The sequence below is a fragment of the Xiphophorus maculatus genome, chromosome 23 (assembly GCF_002775205.1).
Source record: "Xiphophorus maculatus strain JP 163 A chromosome 23, X_maculatus-5.0-male, whole genome shotgun sequence".
NCBI lineage: Eukaryota > Metazoa > Chordata > Actinopteri > Cyprinodontiformes > Poeciliidae > Xiphophorus > Xiphophorus maculatus.
This window is the reverse complement of record NC_036465.1, coordinates 17,538,448-17,555,227: the sequence shown is the minus strand read 5'-3', so window position 1 is coordinate 17,555,227 and position 16,780 is coordinate 17,538,448. Positions and strand designations below refer to the sequence as shown.

The following is a 16,780-nucleotide window of genomic DNA, read 5'->3' as shown; positions in this document are numbered from 1 at the left end:
ATCAAGAGGTTCTATTTTTTTTTCCCTTCTCACAAACTTCACACACTGAACTAAAGTGGAAGCGATTTGCTTGCCGCGGGACTCTGCGCATGCGCATTAAGCATAAAATTGGGCACTTCCTGTGTCGTGCCCGCCTACCGAAGAAGTGGTGCAGCTGACTGAAGGTTAAATGGTGTTAAAGCTGCAACAATAGGTCGTTTTCTACCCGAAGGAGAGTTCAGATAACCCGTGTTGCCGAACTGTAATGAACGCAGTGAGGGAACTGATGAAGGTTTTCATAACGAGGCGCATCCCTGAAGAGGGAATGAAGATCCTTTCAGGAGCGACTGGAGTGTAAGAAGAGTTTTATAGCAGTCTCAATGAATAAGCAGCATAATAAACTAAAATCCTGCTAGTTAGCGCTCATGTGTATTGAGATAATTTGACCCTAAGTTGCATAAAACTTCAACATGTTTGCAATGCTTTCATACGAGATGATTGTCAACCCCATTGTCTGTGTTCATTTAGTTTATAATAGTGACAAATAAATCCCATTGTCATTTTTTTCGTCCATTTCTGTCTCTAAACAGATGTGAGGTTTCTCAGTGGGACTCAGATGAGCCTGTCCCGAGGGCAGAGCTTCTTAAAAGAGTCCAGGGAGCTCATGGTCTTCTGTGTTTGCTGTCAGACAAGATTGATGCTGAGGTTCTGGATGCTGCAGGTAGGCATCGCTCTGATCTCAAGACCATGCAGTCATCCTCTTTACCTAATCTAAGCAACTATCCAAATGCATCTTACAATAATACATTTGTGTGACATGATACCCACAGTACATCCCCTTGTAGCTCTTTAAATGTTAACCACAAATGATGTCTTTTATTAATATTATATGGTTTTTGCTTTTACTCAAAAGCAAAATTAGTGCAGCTAAACATAGCTAAATATGGTTAAACTTAAAGTTAGACTGACCCATATGGTTGTTGCTGAGAATTGGTTAAAAAACCTAACTAAAGCATTAAAAGAACAAACAAAGCAAAAAAATGTTTAATTGTTTGAATTTCTTTTAGAAATGCAAACAAGTGGGACCCTTTTTATGTTTCTGATATACAACAACTTACAGATCTTTTCTTCAAAAATAGAACTGCATTGTTCATTTCCTTAAACTCTTTGGGTTGGTTTATCACAGTGCCAGATGTCAGTAACTCTGTTTCATTTACATTGCCTTGAAGAAGTGTCCATGCAGTTCTAACTATTCACCATGTTACACACACAGTCCACCATGTTACAGCCACAAACCCCAATGTACTTAAATGGATTATATGTGACTGAGCAACACAAAGTGGTAGGAAAAGAAACTTGTTTTTAAAAAGGATTTCCAAACAAAAACATGGTGCGAATGTTTAAGAAAAACATTCCCATTGCATGAATCTGCCACGTCTACATTTCACAGTGTGGATGATGTTTTCACAGCGACGTGCAGGTTAGTTTCCAGCCATGTATGAAATTTCAAACTCTGTTGACTAGTTAGGTAACAACTGGAGAGAACTGGTTGCACTGTGTTTTATTCAGTGGTATCAGAGTAGATCTATGCAAATATATGACACATTTTTAGAAAAGAAAAAAAAAATTTCGAAATCATGTTTTCTCTTCCTTCCACTTCACAGTTGTGTGCTGCTTCATTTCAGACCTCCCCCAAAAAGCCTATATAGGGCTATGAGTACACTCACAAGGCACTGTAACTTATTGAAGAATTTCGTCATTTTTTCTTTCTGATCCAGTGTTAAAACAAAGTCTGCACAACATTTCAGCTGCTCCCTCTCTGATTTTAGGGCCAAACCTAAAAGTAATCAGCACCATGTCTGTGGGATTCGACCACTTGGCTCTAGATGAGATCAAAAAGCGGTGAGCTTCAGTAAATGAAACCAATACACTGAAAGGAAATGTTTAATTCTTTCTCAGCTATAAAAACTTTTCTTTTTCCTTTTAACAGCGGCATACGTATTGGATACACTCCGGATGTCCTGACTGACGCCACCGCAGAGCTGACCGTGGCTCTGCTCCTGGCCACTGCTCGCCGCTTACCAGAGGGAGTGGAGGAAGTCAAAACGTTAGCCTCATTGGGTTACTCATTTATACTAAACTAGTGTTTCTGTTACTTTTTAACCCAAAATGGCAGCAACTGCTTGAATTTACATTCTTATTAGATAAAGGTGTTTTTCCTTGTCTTAGTGGTGGCTGGAGCTCATGGAAACCTCTCTGGCTGTGCGGTTACGGCCTGTCGGGCAGCACTGTTGGAGTCATTGGACTGGGACGCATTGGTTTGTTTTTCTGCTGCTGCTTGGAAGCTCGAGATCTACGTGACAGATTCTGTGTCATTCAAACAACATGGCGTTATATGACTTGACCTTGTAAACATGATACTTTTGGTTTAATATTTGTGATCAGGTATGGCCATAGCTCAGAGACTCCTTCCTTTTGGGGTTAAGAGACTGTTGTATACCGGAAGGACGGCTAAAGCCCACGCTGCAGAGGTGAATGGAGAGTTTGGTAAGAAAACCATTGGAAATGATACAAAGTGAAAGTGGGAATTATGGAAAGTCTGGTGTAGAGGAAATGGCAGCGCAAAGTTCAATTTTTAACTATAGCACAAAGGATTAGTTTAAAAATTAATTTGTGCATTCGATCATCTGCGTTTTACATTTATTTCCGTCTCCTCTTTGTTGAGCAGTTCCCCTGGACACGCTTGTGTCAGAGAGTGATTTCATTGTGGTTTCCTGCTCACTGACACCAGAAACTCAGGGCCTGTGTGACGAGGCATTTTTCAGCAAGATGAAAAAAACTGCAGTGTTCATCAACTCAAGCAGGTAGACATTTAAAGACTGCACATGAGGGCCAGGCATGCAGATGCAGGCTGCCCTTTGGTATCTTTCCTGCTGCGATACATGAGGATGGCGATGTAACTAGTTCTTTGTTTTAGAGGAGCTGTGGTGAACCAGGAAGACCTGTATGAGGCTCTTAAGAGCGGACAGATAGCTGCAGCCGGTCTGGATGTTACAACACCTGAGCCTCTCCCAACAAACCACCCGCTTCTTACCCTGAAAAACTGTGGTAAGTACAAAAGTACTTACACCCCATAAAGTTTTTCACATTTTGTCACCACAAATTTCAATGCATTTTTATGGGATTTAAGGTAATACAGCAACACAAGGGATTGCACACTATATGTGGGAAAAATTAACACTGCACATCACCTTGAGCACACCACCCTTAAGGAGAAATATGGTGGTGGCAGCATCATGCTGTTGGGAGGCTGATCAGAGATAAATACAGAGAAATCCTGAAAGAAGAACGTCTGGAAGAGACTGTGTGAGACGTTGGAGAGGGAAGGACAATGACCCTAGACTGGAGCTGGAGTCAAGACGAGTATACAGGGGATAGAGGCCAAAACTAAACCAACTAGAGACCATTTAGAAAACCGTTGTAGGTGTTTAAGAAAACATTTGAAGAAAATCTGAAAGTGGCAGCTCAGTATCAAAGTAACCTACAAGCAAGCTCCAGATTAGTGGAATAGACAGAAAAATATCTGTGCAGTTGCACTGGAAAATATTTCTTCCTCTTGTTTTCTCATTATTGTTATCTTCTCACAACACAGCTAGTAGTTTCACACTAAGTTGCAGCAAAAAAGGCTCGTGTTACTGTGGGCTTAACTTATCTTGAGAAAAATTCAGAAACGAAAACATCTGAGACCGCAACAACAACAACAAAAAAAAGAAGCTAAAACCGAGACTTTGAAAATGTGGTCTCAAGGCAGATCTTGAGAACCACAACACTCTCCTTAAACACCCAGCCAGACATCTAACGGTTTACAGCAATTCATTTTCATGTATTAGAATGATTCAGTCAGGCCTAACTCTATCTTATTTAAAAATTGATTTGCACAAATGCTCTTTGTTCAGTCTGCCTGAGTTTAAGCTGTAAGCTTGAGGCCTGCAGGTGTAATTGCAGCAAAGGCAATTCTATTTAGTTATTGTATCAGGCAGGCTGAACGCATACATGCTACACTTTTCAGATTTTTATTTGCATAAGTAAATAATTTTATTTTTACTTCACAATTCTGTACTACTTTGTGTTGGTCAGTCAAATAAAATCTCCACAAAATGCACTGAAGTTTATGGTTTGCAAAGGCAATTGTATCCCACTTTTATAAGCAAAAATGTAAATGATTGGCCTTCATTTTTCTGTCCCCTTTTCCTTGTGCAGTTGTGTTACCTCACATAGGCAGTGCCACTTACTCCACCAGAGGCGTCATGTCAGCACTGACTGTTCAGAACCTGCTGGGAGGGTTGCAGGGCTTGGACATGCCGAGCGAACTCCGCTTGTAGACAGTGAAAAGGAACCGCTGTGCCTGCTGCTTCTTCATGAAGATAAAATGAAAACTGTACAGTGAGGTAGAAAATAGTGGTGGGAGTACTAATGCAGTCTAGACATGTTCTAGCACCTTAAGAATTGGATTTGATCACACTACTACATGTAGTAAAGTTCTTCGAAAGAAGGTTAAGCACACCCTATGAGTCTAGTCAGAGTCTTACTATTCTTATTTTTTTTTAAATAGTACAGATCTTTCATCACTCCATCTGAAATAATATAGAAATAAAGTTTTACTACCTTGTTAAGATGTGTTTCTTATAAAAATAAGCATTGTACATGGTGATCAGTACTTTATTCAGACATTGATGTTGCAGATCTGCACTTACTAAACAGTAAAACACTCCTGCTCTGTATAAAGAGGCCATTCTTTGAAGAAAAGAACTTAACTGTCATTTAAATGTACAAAATTGGTACTTTACCATCTAATTAAGTCATAAAATTAAAAGATGACCAAATACAACATTTCTACTTTCAGTTTTTTTTCCCACTTCTTCTGGTCTGAGTTATGGTGTCTTCATAGCATTTTTACATCATTGCCTTAATTTATAAGAACCACAACAGGAAATCATACAGTGTAGAACAGGAAAAGACATGAATTTATTTTATTTCATATCAAATAAAGTTAAGAATTTTACGAGTTCAGTATGATAAATGTTCATGATTTCGACCAGATTGTGTTTTTTGCTCAGATTAAAGCAGAGAGTCTGAGAAGGCCTGATCATCTTTAAAGTTCATGCAGGTGTTTTTTGAGTGTTTATAGAGGTGGGAGGACTGGCTGAAGCGCTTTCCGCACTTTGGACAGGGATAGGGCTTCTCTCCAGTGTGGACGCGAATGTGCTTCTTACAGTCCGTCAGGTTCATGAAGGTCTTGCAGCAGATCTTGCAGGCGTATTTCTTTTCCCCTTCCACCAGCAGCACGTGGTCCTCAGCAGCTGCTTTCTTGCACTTCGAGAGTACATCTTCAGAAGCTCTAGTCAGGCTTGGCCTATCTGCACCATCACCTGCTGTTCCAGAGGGAGTGTCTGTGCATGATTCTGATCCAGGCAATACTTTGGGGGCGATGCGACGGAAAGTCGGAGCCCCAGAGCTTTTCCCAGCCCTCGAGGGTTGGACCAGCGAGGCGTCCAGACTGAGATTTGGTCTGATGCCGCTCAAGAACCCTGCCAAGGAGTTCTGATTGGGTTGGAGGATGATTGTATCACTGAATCTAGAGCTCTGAGTTGGGAGAATCTGCTGCAAAGGGACAGGGGTTACTGGAAAAACAAGAGATGATGAAGAGTCAGAAGGCTGGATAGAAGACGTATTTGCTTCTTCTGCCATTTGACTCCGTGTTGTTGCATCTTCGGGAACTGTAGGAGCATCACTGGCGGCAGCAGCAGCAGTAGCAGCAGCTGTCAGACTAGCTAGAGTATCTTCTTCTGCCAAAGCTCGCATTACACTTTCACTGCTGGGATTGAGAAAGCAGGAAAAGGCAAGTTCAGAGAAGCTGTCCAGGCCTTCACCGTCCACTGTGTCCCCACCCAGATCCCCAGACCCTGTCAACGTATCTGTGTGAACCTCTGTGCACAGCTGTGATGATAATGTTACACCGTCAGCCTCTGCTGGGTCAGCCATGTTCATTTTTTCATCACCAATTTGCGCCTCTAGTGGTGATGGAAGCGAGTTGTTTGGTATTGTGTCTAAATCATTGGAGTAGGAGCCCATATTTTCCATTTTCACCTCAATCAGTATCTTTGGTTCATCCTGCTCCTCTTCTCCAACTTGAACTTTAACCCCAGCGTTTCCATCTGTATCTTCAGCCTTTTTCCACACTCCTGCCCCTCCTGTGCTGCTGTCTGACTGAGTCGGCAGCTGGATTTCTTCCAACTCCCCCTTGGTTGCCTCATATTTCTCTTCCTCCTCATCTTCATCGTCACCTCGGTTGTCCCATTGCCTGCCAATCGTCTTCAGGCAGCCAGATGATAATAGATCTTCTCCTCCTTCCTCTGTGCTCCTGGTCACAGTGGGTGAACACTCTTTGTAGTTAAACATCCTCTTCTTGTCACCAACGAGATCCTCATCTGACTTTCGTTTTTGTCTCAAAGATGGTGCTGTGAATTGTTCACTCCTCTCCGTGCCTTGGCTTTCACCCTCTCCAGATTGACTCACCTCCATTCCCATATCTTCTATCTCAGAGTCTTCCTCTGTGGCTGAGGTTACCAGATGCTGTGGAACGGTTGACACCTGAGAGCACAGACTTTGCTGCAGCTGGTGCTGCTGCACTGACCTCCAGCCTTTAGGTGCTGAGGCAGGAAAGTTTTTCCTGGACAAGTGCAGTTTGCAGGCTTTGACCACGGCATTGAGGTGGAGATGGGATGCAGCCAACAACACGTCCATGTCATTGGAGGCCCCTAAGGAGAGGGTGGAGGTGTAGATCATGTCCAGGAGGGTGGAGAAGGCCTCGGGTGTCACAACCTCCGGATCCAGCTCCATCACATGGCGGGCTCCTTCTCCCTGAGCTCCTGAGCCCTCATCAATGGAGCTGAGGAGAGCCCTGAAGTGAGAGCTGCTGGCAGCCAGGATGGAGCAGTGGGCCTGGAAGCTCTGACCTCCAACCACCACCACACAGTCACATAGTTGGCCATGCAGGCGCTGGTGGTTGAGCTGTTTGAAAATATGCTGGAAATGTCCTGGGAAGTCCATCACAGCAAGTGGAGCTTCTTAATTAAGAATATTCGAGCATCCGTTGCGTTATAGAAACAATATTTATACGCAGGTTACTAATATTGTCCGCATCTCATCTTAATGCTGCTTCCTCAGCAGACTCACCTTCCTGTCTTGTAATGAATAGATAAGTATTGTCCTCGGCTTTCCCGGAGATGCTGTGGAGTATGGGCGGGCCTGGATCAACAATAACACGGAGGGATGCGGTGCAGACGCGAGCTTTACCACCAAAAAATAGGAAAAAAGTCAGTGTGAGCACATTTCTCTCCGCTGCTGCTGAAACATTCGGTTTATGTCAAATCCCATGCCTCTTTGTGATGACATCGCTACTTAATCCAGAGCGCTCACATAATCGCATCCATTGTCTGAGTCTCCCGTTCTTTTTCAGTCTCATTCATTGACTCTTTCAGCTAACAACACCGCCCCCAACTGGTAAACTCGGGGAAGTACAACATCGGGTAGAAGAAATCAACTTTCAAATGGCAAAAAAAAGTAAAAAATAAATAAAATTAAAATTCGACAAATAGAAGAAAAAAGATCAAACTTAAGAAATATGAAATGATAAAAATGTGAAGTTCTTACACTTGTGTGGTGAAGCGCAATATATTTGCAAAAATCTACAGTAATATTTGAATATATGTCCCTTAAGTTTCAAAGAAACCAGCAGGTTTGTGTATCTTCCAACAAACTCCTGGAGTAAATCTGACCATAAATGGATTGCCTTTATCAGAAATGGTAGAACCATAAAACTAGTTTTACTATCAAATAAATGAAAGAATAATTCATTTGACCATAAAACTTTTTTATAAGCAGATATTTGGTTGTCCATGTGGGCATCAGCAAATTTCTTTCTTCTTGTTTGGTACCTTCTCAATCCATGTTACTAATAAGCTGGGTTGGTTAACTGTGGACGACAATATTTTGGGATCTTCCGGTTTGTCAGACTTGAGCTTTGGTAGTTTCTAAACAATGCTCTTTCTTATGAAGATGACAATTCGGGTCAGACTGATGAACCTTTCACACAAATGGGCGTTTTTATCTGATTGCAAACACACATCACAAGAGGTTTATGAACTGGATTACGTTAAACTGAGTTCGTAGAATGATCCTTACTTCATGATCTATGCTTGGAAACTGGGTGTGTGGAAAAAACAAACTAATTTAAATGAACTCTACTAAACCTAACAGAAACAGTGTTTAATATCCAACCAGAATTATAATAGAATCATGTAGATGGCTATTTAGTGAGCATTGCAGATGCAACTTCCTAAGGGACATTATGAAAATGTATGTCTGATCAGCAAAACAACAGAAGCACAATATAAATTCAGTCCAAGAAAGAGTCAATTCTATTCAGTATTACATAACTGCAATAATTAATTTCACACTTTTAAATTGACAAAATCAAATAAACAAATAGTTTATTTGTTGAATAATCACACTGGTAGACACATTAGTAAAAGACAAAGCTTACATATTGTTTAAACTTAAAAAATAAGACTAAAGTTCACAAACTGAACATGAGAACAGCAAGAGTCTCAGATGAAGCCAAGGAAAAACATTGGTGGTTTTCCAGCTGGCTGGCTTCATGAGGAGGTCCTCGCCGTCTCTGACGTAGAAAACTGTGGATGGAGACATGGACCAGGAACTCGACTCATATGCTGTCCAGTTTCTTTAACACATATGGGGCTGTGAACACAAGAAGCATAAAACATAAAGAAAAACGACAAAATATAAAAGCATGACATAAGCTGGAGAAGAACTACGCAGCAGACAGACTCCATCCATCGTTAATGAACGATATCTGGCAGGAATAGTGCTTCCCTGGAAATAGGTTGGGTTGGTTACTGCTGTCAAAAAATACAAAGCTACTAAAATGTTAGTTTCAAAACTCCTGCCCCTGTGGCTTAAAACCTTTGTAATGTGATACCAGGAGAAGTACTGGAAAGAGAATGAAGGGAGTTTTACCAGCTTTGTGCAGCAAAGAGTAATGTGGGGCTACCCCTCTCCCACTTGATGCTGCACCCTGCCAACCAACTGGCAGCCAAAAAAGTACTAAGGTGTTTCTTTGCTCACGAGGACGATAGATTTACCTTGTTTGACATATTTTAGTCAAGAAAAAAATATCAGCTTGTTGACAAAACCAGTCTATAAACATCAGAATGATGGAAACACACCTGCACAATATAACAAATTCCAAGTTAAGTGTGTAATTTCACAATTGCAAAGGACTGCTTGAAAGCAACATTAGGAAACTTCTTATATTTCTGGTGCAATGCATTCAAATTATGTTTACGAATAGTATACTTGACAAAATTGACTTTTCCTCTTCTATGCCCACACCAAACGGTCATATTCAAAAAACTAGGATATGGGTTCTGATGAGGCTCATTTGTTAAATTTAAATAACTTTTAAGCAGGTACTAAACATACTTTTCACTGAGTCCATATTTCTGTTAAAAATTATGTTGTTTTTAAAAAATAATAATTTTTAACAGTGGCTTGATGTAATATTTTAATCTTAAATGTCATGTTTTCATTAGCTGTGAAAGGAAAATCATAACAGTAACAAAGGCTGAAAACATTAGTGATTAATCTGCATATACTCAGTTTCAAATAAATAAATTAACTTTTCAATAATATTCAGATTTCTTGTATGCGTCGTGTCTGTAGGTCTTACTAAATAGCTAGAGTGGTAGGGAAGTCATTATTTGCGGAAAAAAATTTAAGAGCTAGGAAAATGTGGGTTCAAATTCTTAAACTCATCGCAATATTTAACAATAATATCACAGTCACATGTTTTCCCAATATCATGCAGGTCAAAAACTGGTCAAATATTCTGCCTAAATCGAACATATTCTGCATTTTGATTCAGTATTTGTTTCAAAATAAAACAATAATAATAATAAAAAAATTATGTGCAAATATTAAATGCACAAAGCTGCTTTTTGCTTAAATGTTACTTAGAAACCGAAATAGACGGATTCTCAATGTCTGTACTCACTGGCTCTCAGCAGAGCGACGTAAATGAGGAAATTTCGTAACGAAAGGATGACGTCTTCCCGCATTTTCCTCTTCATCTCCTCTGGGTCCATTTTAGGCCCGAGTCCTTCAAGTTTAAACATTTTTGTTGTGGTTTCGCCTCAGATGTATTATCTGGTTGATAATTTCACCTTCTTCTGCCTTCACGTGAAACGGAAATGCTCAACCGGAAACAAGGACACAGAATGGTACGGTGCGCACGGAGGGACAAACTTGTTCCCGTTTTCTTTTTCTGAGAGCGTCACTGCCCTCCTGCGGTGTACACAGTATATTAATAATTTATTTTCTCAACAGGTTTGCATCATGCACGAATTGGATGGGGTCTTTTTTGACTGTTTGGCGTTTCTCGACTTAACCAAGTTTAGTTTTCATAGGTCAACTTGGCTCAGGTTAGTTTGGAAAACTTTTTGTTTGTTTGTCTTTTTGTAATGAGTAAAATCAACGTATAAAAACAGTATTTAATTGGAGATAGCAGATATGAGAAATATGTATGGGGTAAATTCTTTACTGCATTATTGTGTGAAATAAAGTTAAATTGTTACATGGAGGTGGAAAAATAGGCCAATGTGAGGAACTAGTAAAATTTGTACTTTTGCTGACTTTGTCTTCATCTTTTTTCTACATTTATTTTTCAATTCATCTGTTACTGTCAGCGTCTCCCACACAAGTACTCTTTTACATATTATACTTCTTTTGAAGATTTAGCCTGTTCCTAGCAGTTGTTGTTGTTGTTTTTCCCCCAAAAATGCCCAAAGTAGACTAATCCAATTCAACAGTATATTGAGGATTTCTGGTGATCAAAATTGGGATGCTGTGTTTTGTTCTTTTTTTTAGTATTACTTTTGTTGTTCATTATATTACACAGCTACTGGTGTTTTTATTGGGTATTTCTTTGTGTGTGGATAGGCGGTAAATCTCCTTCCCAATGGAGATATCACATTTAGGTTTGTAGATTACTTTGCTCACACAACATTTTTTGAAGTCTTTGCACAAATGGCCTTTAGAACTGAGATCTCTGGCTTTGTGATGACCACTCCCAAACATTGACCTTGTTGTCCATAAACTACTACTGTCCATAAATACTTGCAACTTATTTAGAGGTGTGTTTAGGTCTTTGCTTATATGCAAGTCCCACTTGTCCACAAGCTTTAACTTCCAGGCAGATGTCTTGATATGTTGTTTCAATAAGTCCACATAATGTTTTTTTCTGCGCAATGTCATATATTTGAAAATGAACTCTAGTACCTCCTGCAAATCAACATACCATGTTGCAGTCACCTTCGTACTTCAAAGATGGGAACATGTCCGCAGCCTTAAAGGTTTTCCCCATTTCCTATAATATTATGATAATCATTATTACCAAACACCTCAGTGACAACTTTTTAAAAGGTTTTTATGACAACAATGGCCTTTATTCAACAGAAGCTGGAGAGGAGGAAAGGCAAAGTGAGAATAGAAAGCCTTGCTAAAAATGACCTGAGGCTGGGAATCCAACCGAGGACAACAGCATTGTTGACTGTAGCATGTGGCTCCCTACCTCAGTTATAGTTTTATATATCTCTGTGTCATTATGAGTGCATGTGAAAACTGAAAAAGTAGTAATATAAACAGCTTTGTGTTCAAAACTGTGTTCCTCTAGCAGTCAGGCTTTTTGTTTTGTTTTGCACAAAAATGCTTTCATCTCTGGGCCACAGAGAGTCTGTTTGACTGCTGGATTTTTCCAATGCACGTTGCTTGAACAAATTAATCTCCAGACATTTGGAAATTATGGTAAGAACGACTTGGAAAAAAAACATAAAAGAGAAAAAAAGATGAATCAAATAGAAATAATTTAACTGAACTGAAACATGAGAGATTTAGTCTGACATTGAGAAAAAAGTCTGTGCGGTTTTTATATTATATGCAAATAACTGGTTCCAGTATGCACAGTAAAAGCAAATCATCTCCAGTAATTTTAGTTAGTCTTGAAAGAGATATAACTGATAAATAATAGGGCATCATTCATTCATCAATGACACATTAATGCCGCGTTAATGAAAAAGGGAACTAATTAAATTCAACGAAGCGATTGTTTTTATTCAACATCATGTAACTTAGCTTATTCGTGAATATTTATTCACTATATTTAAAGACTGTTTACTAAAGAAGAGGTGGAGATATGAGGGAATAATATTGCATAGATAAGCATTACAGTTTAAAAGGCATTAAGTTCTCTCAGCAGCATGAATTTTATTGTTATCTTTTGGGTTTTATTTTTAGTGAAGGAGGGGCCCGGGTCCTCCGGACAGACAGGGATGGAGGCAGGGAGGAGAGACGCTGACAGAGGGAGGGGGTGGGTTATTTCTGAGCTCAGGGCCGCGGATTAAAGCCGAGAGAGCAGTCCCAGCGCGATGACAGCATCCAGCGTATAGCCATCACCACCAGAATCATCCTCTGCTCCGGCTGGGCGCCGTGGATTTCTCGCAATCAACCACCATCCTCTCACCCCCCTTTTGAAATTCTCCGGATCACCGATCTTTTCGGGAGGGGGATTAAGCCCCCTCCACCCCGGTCCGTCTGTCTGTGTCCTCCTCAGACCACGAGGTGAGTCTTCTCGGTATTTCCCGGTGTTATTGTCTGATGGAGGGGAGCGCTCGCTCGGCTGGATGTGACGCACCGGCGGCACCGATCGCCTCCAATCCTCGCCGTTCGTTTTAACGTTTACGGCGTGGAACCGGATCACGACTGACGGTCGCTTCCACACCGACTGCGGGTTACACCCGGTGTGTCTCAGGGTTACGAGAGATTTAAATCCGATTAAGATTACAAACGAGCCAACGAAACACTGACCCTTTTTTTTTTCTTTGTTCTGCCCACATTGGGTCCACGGTTGCGCCCACCTGTCTAAGTTAATGTTTGGTCAGTGTGATGGGAAACATATCGATCATTCTAAGAGCATTATAAAGCATTTATGCTTGAACTCGTACTCACATCTAGGGTCAGTTAGGTGTTAAATGTGAGTCAGAATTACGGGCAGCACTGAGCTGACCAATCAACCATATTTAAATCGCCACATTCGCCAACACATGGTTGGTGCAGCAGGAATGGAAACACACGCTCTGCTCTGCGCAGTGAAATCATTAGAAACGCACGGACTAAATCCTGCCGGATCACACATTGTGGGGGATTGGAGGTGGGCGGAGGGGAGGGTGATGTCAGGATCTGGGTTGTAAAACATTTTGAATGGGCGTAGGCGATGTACAGCCATAGTAGGACGGTGGCCCCCGTCTTTTCTCTCCCTCTGTATTTGTAGTCGTATCCTTTAGCTATCAAGTCACATTTTGTTCTTCTTGTGCAACACAACTAGACCGGAACGATGCGTTTTGCTGTTCTGGGGGCCTTCATTTAATGCATGACATGATACAATGTGAGCGCTCACAGCGGTTCAGAGTTCCGCGTCCCCCACATCCTCATCCTCATCCTCGTCGTCATCATCATCAGTGCGCGCACGTCGGCGCTCTTAAAATAAATCAATCAGATCCGCATGCTGTTTTGGTTCTGTCACATACAAAAGTGGAGGCTCGGTGTTTTGCTTTCGTTCTCGTGTTCCCTGTGTGTGAGCGCGTGTGCGCTCCAACTGCTGCAGGCTTTGTGCGGTGTGATTCAGGAATGTGTGCTATACGCAGCATGTGATGGGAGGTCATTGTGCCGAAGGAAAATCACGACGGGCAGAACTTGCACATCAGGACAGACTTGATGCTTTCACGGCAGCGTTATGCCTCAATCTACGAGCGCTAGGTCTGTCCCACTTTTTGCAGCCAGCTCTGCTCTCCTCTCCCCCCCCCCCCCCCCCCCCCCCCCGCTCCGTCTCCCTCCATGTCTGCAGGCCAGACTGTGTAGCAGGGATGATGATTGCTGCTCCAGTCTACTCAGAGGTAGATGAGCACGATAAACACACCATACTCATGAACATTATAAGAACTGGTTGTTGTTGTTTAAAGTAATTTGTTAATCTAATTTATGCAGGGTTAAATCGTTGTATTTAATCTGTAGCACAAACTGTGGCAGTTTGACACATGTGAAGGAAAAGGGGGGAGATGACCTCATTGATGTTGCAGCTTCATTGTGATTGCTGAGTTGACTGGCAGCAGTGGTGGCACAATGTAGGCCAACTCTGTCTATGACTGGATGACATCTAGGAAAGATAAGAGCTTTCACTTATATTGTAAACATTCAGATAAGATAGGTAAAAAAAATAATTTACTAAATTATTCTACATGCATGATTTGTAAAGTATAAATAAGTGTCAATATTGTACCCAACAGCTACGAGGATACCTAAAAGAAGAATTACATTTTAAAAAAATTAATAAAGTAGAGTAACATTTAAAGTTAATTTAAATCAAGAAATTAATATCAGATTTTTTTTTTACACAGACTTATATTTCAAGTATTGACTTGACTTTGACTTATTTATGTTTATCTTGATCGCTAGCTCTCAGCTAACAAAATTCAGTTAGTCAAAAAATTTTGTTATTACGTAAGATAAGATACACTCATTGTTTAAAGACTTCACAATACAAAAACACAATGTTGGTATATCTCTATGACGATGGAAAAGATTGCTGAGTTGACACTTTTCCAACAGATAGTCATCGACACCCTCCACAAAATACGCAACGAAAGGTCATTGCTAAAGAAGCTGGCTTAAAACATACTGCTGTATTCACATATGTTAGTGCAAGGAACAAAACATTTGATAGAAAACAAATCTATTAGTGAAAGACACATTAGTAAAATTGGATATGAAGACTTCAGTTATTATATAAATGAATTGCAATATTGGAATGTAACAAAATAAAGAGAAATGCTTACAGACAAAAAAGTAGACCAGGGGTCTCAAACTCCAGTCCTCGAGGGCCGCAGTCCTGCGACTTTTAGATGTGCCTCTGCTGCACCACACCTGAATAGAATAATTAGGTCATTAGCAAGGCTCTGGAGAACTGATCTACACAAGGAGGAGGAAATTAAGCCATTTCATTCCAGTGTTTTGTACCTGTGGCACATCTAAAAACTGCAGGACAGCGGCCCTTGAGGACTGGAGTTTGACACCCCTGAAGTAGACCAAACATAAAAGGTTCATACAAATGAAAAATGATTTCAATTCAAATTATTTTCCTAAATAAAAGCTAAAAAATAATTTAAAAGTTGAATTATAATAAAGCCAGTTTATTTACAATCCACAAAAAATGTAGGAATGAAAAACATGTCTCCAGTTTACTTTTAAAAATGGGAACACTCTTCAGGGCGGGGTAATAAGACTTGAATCTCCTTGGAAGGTTCACACAACAGAAACAGCTTTAACAAATAATATTGACTGAGTCCAAAAGAGCTTTGCTATCAGGTATCATTACGTTTTTTCTCTTTTTCATTTCTGTAAATGTTCTTGCCGCTGAGGTTTAAAGTACCGGTAGTTGTAATTGTGAAATAATTTGCAATAATCCAACCTGCAACTGATCAAGTCATAAAAGCATGATTCAAAAAACAAGCTCTGGATCACTTTCAGAAAGTAATTGGTCCTATTGATTATAAATTACAGCATGCAAGCAGCTAAGGTCTAAATTAAAAATGACTCCCAGGTCTTTATACTTTATATAATGTTCCAGGGCCCATAGATCTTTAGCTGCCTCCTGCAAACTCAATGGCCCTCATATTTTATTTTCTTAAAGATAAGCCTTTAATGTGCAGCTTTTTAAGGATCCCCAGACTTGAAGGAAATTACCGCTGACTAAAATGAAGACAGGTACCTTAGACTTGCATCCAAAGACCTTCTTCCGACATCAAGATGTTCTCAGTGTGGGTCTGTCTACATGTCTTTTCATAAACACCCAGAACCGCTGACAAGGATCTGTAGTGATATGCATCTCATTAAACAACGCATTATTTAATAGTTAGCTGGGGAAGCACAAGTCTTGCCAGGCAGCCAATGAAAAGGGAAATGAAACAACTGGCATACAGAAAGCTCGCCGTCTTCATCAATCTAATGGAGCGAGCTGACGGACTGAACAAAGAGGAGAAGATGCGATTATGTCTGGAAAGCAACAGACAGGGAAATAAGCTGCAGAATTCAATAAAGCAACAGTGGCAATCTTTTCATCAGTGAAGATACATAAAAAAGGCTCATAAAATAAATAGAGCTCTTTGCAGATTAATATGGTTGGAATAGTTTTGGGAGATTTAATCATTTTCCCTAGAAATGGCAAAAATATGTTCTTCTGATAAAGATAATTGATGCCAACATAATTTATAGCGACTGAGCTATAAAGAAAAGAAAAGTTTTTCACAACCCAAATTGTGAAAAGTGTGGCATGTATTCACGTTTAGCGTTCCTACGTTAATTGTTTTTAAGACGGTATTTCACTGCAGTTAAAGCAGCAAGTCTTTTGCTGTATGTCTCCAGTTGCTTTGTGGATCTTTAGTGAAATGTTATGCTGTTTGGCAACAGTTTTTTCTATAGACAATCTATGGACATCAATTTTCAAGCCTCGCCACACATTCTCAATTGAAATGAGATCTGGACTTTGACTGAGCCATTACAAGACATGAACATGGTTTGATATGAATCTCAAGATTTTTGTGGTCTCTAATAG

The 16,780-nt window shown here is 40.3% G+C and overlaps 4 protein-coding genes across 5 annotated transcripts in view; 2 read left to right on the top strand and 2 right to left on the bottom strand.

Annotated features, from left to right (window-relative positions):
- Positions 1-131: 131 nt before the first annotated feature.
- Positions 132-4,652, top strand: LOC102230699 (glyoxylate reductase/hydroxypyruvate reductase-like). Its single transcript, XM_014470241.2, has 9 exons — positions 132-333; positions 570-700; positions 1,809-1,881; positions 1,970-2,086; positions 2,209-2,297; positions 2,425-2,526; positions 2,708-2,843; positions 2,957-3,087; positions 4,240-4,652. The coding sequence occupies exons 1-9, from the start codon at positions 245-247 to the stop codon at positions 4,359-4,361; spliced, it is 990 nt and encodes a 329-aa protein (XP_014325727.1). The 5' UTR covers positions 132-244; the 3' UTR covers positions 4,362-4,652.
- Positions 4,653-4,977: 325 nt separating this feature from the next.
- LOC102231997 (zinc finger and BTB domain-containing protein 5-like) lies at positions 4,978-7,512 on the bottom strand. The gene has a single exon (XM_005795466.3). The coding sequence runs from the start codon at positions 7,087-7,089 to the stop codon at positions 5,098-5,100; it is 1,992 nt and encodes a 663-aa protein (XP_005795523.1). The 5' UTR covers positions 7,090-7,512; the 3' UTR covers positions 4,978-5,097.
- Positions 7,513-8,505: 993 nt separating this feature from the next.
- tomm5 (translocase of outer mitochondrial membrane 5) lies at positions 8,506-10,343 on the bottom strand. The gene is made up of 2 exons (XM_005795290.3): positions 10,115-10,343; positions 8,506-8,799 (listed from the first exon to the last, which is right to left on the bottom strand). The coding sequence occupies exons 1-2, from the start codon at positions 10,233-10,235 to the stop codon at positions 8,765-8,767; spliced, it is 156 nt and encodes a 51-aa protein (XP_005795347.1). The 5' UTR covers positions 10,236-10,343; the 3' UTR covers positions 8,506-8,764.
- Positions 10,344-12,492: 2,149 nt separating this feature from the next.
- The window catches only part of LOC102231742 (FERM and PDZ domain-containing protein 1-like), a 29,666-nt gene continuing 25,378 nt past the window's right edge, over positions 12,493-16,780 (top strand). For both annotated transcript variants that reach the window (XM_023328707.1, XM_023328705.1), the window contains exon 1: positions 12,493-12,735. The gene's annotated coding sequence lies outside the window, so the exon portion shown is untranslated. The remainder of the gene's footprint in view (positions 12,736-16,780) is intronic.

Bases quoted from the DNA above. Each gene is read 5' to 3' on its own strand.
- LOC102230699 (XM_014470241.2), top strand. From the start codon at position 245: ATGAACGCAGTGAGGGAACTGATGAAGGTTTTCATAACGAGGCGCATC. The intron at 1,882-1,969 runs GTGAGCTTCAGT...TCCTTTTAACAG, and splicing joins CTAGATGAGATCAAAAAGCG to CGGCATACGTATTGGATACA. The intron at 2,298-2,424 runs GTTTGTTTTTCT...ATTTGTGATCAG, and splicing joins CATTGGACTGGGACGCATTG to GTATGGCCATAGCTCAGAGA.
- LOC102231997 (XM_005795466.3), bottom strand. From the start codon at position 7,089: ATGGACTTCCCAGGACATTTCCAGCATATTTTCAAACAGCTCAACCAC.
- tomm5 (XM_005795290.3), bottom strand. From the start codon at position 10,235: ATGTTTAAACTTGAAGGACTCGGGCCTAAAATGGACCCAGAGGAGATG. The intron at 8,800-10,114 runs GTGAGTACAGAC...TTGTGTTCACAG, and splicing joins CGTCGCTCTGCTGAGAGCCA to CCCCATATGTGTTAAAGAAA.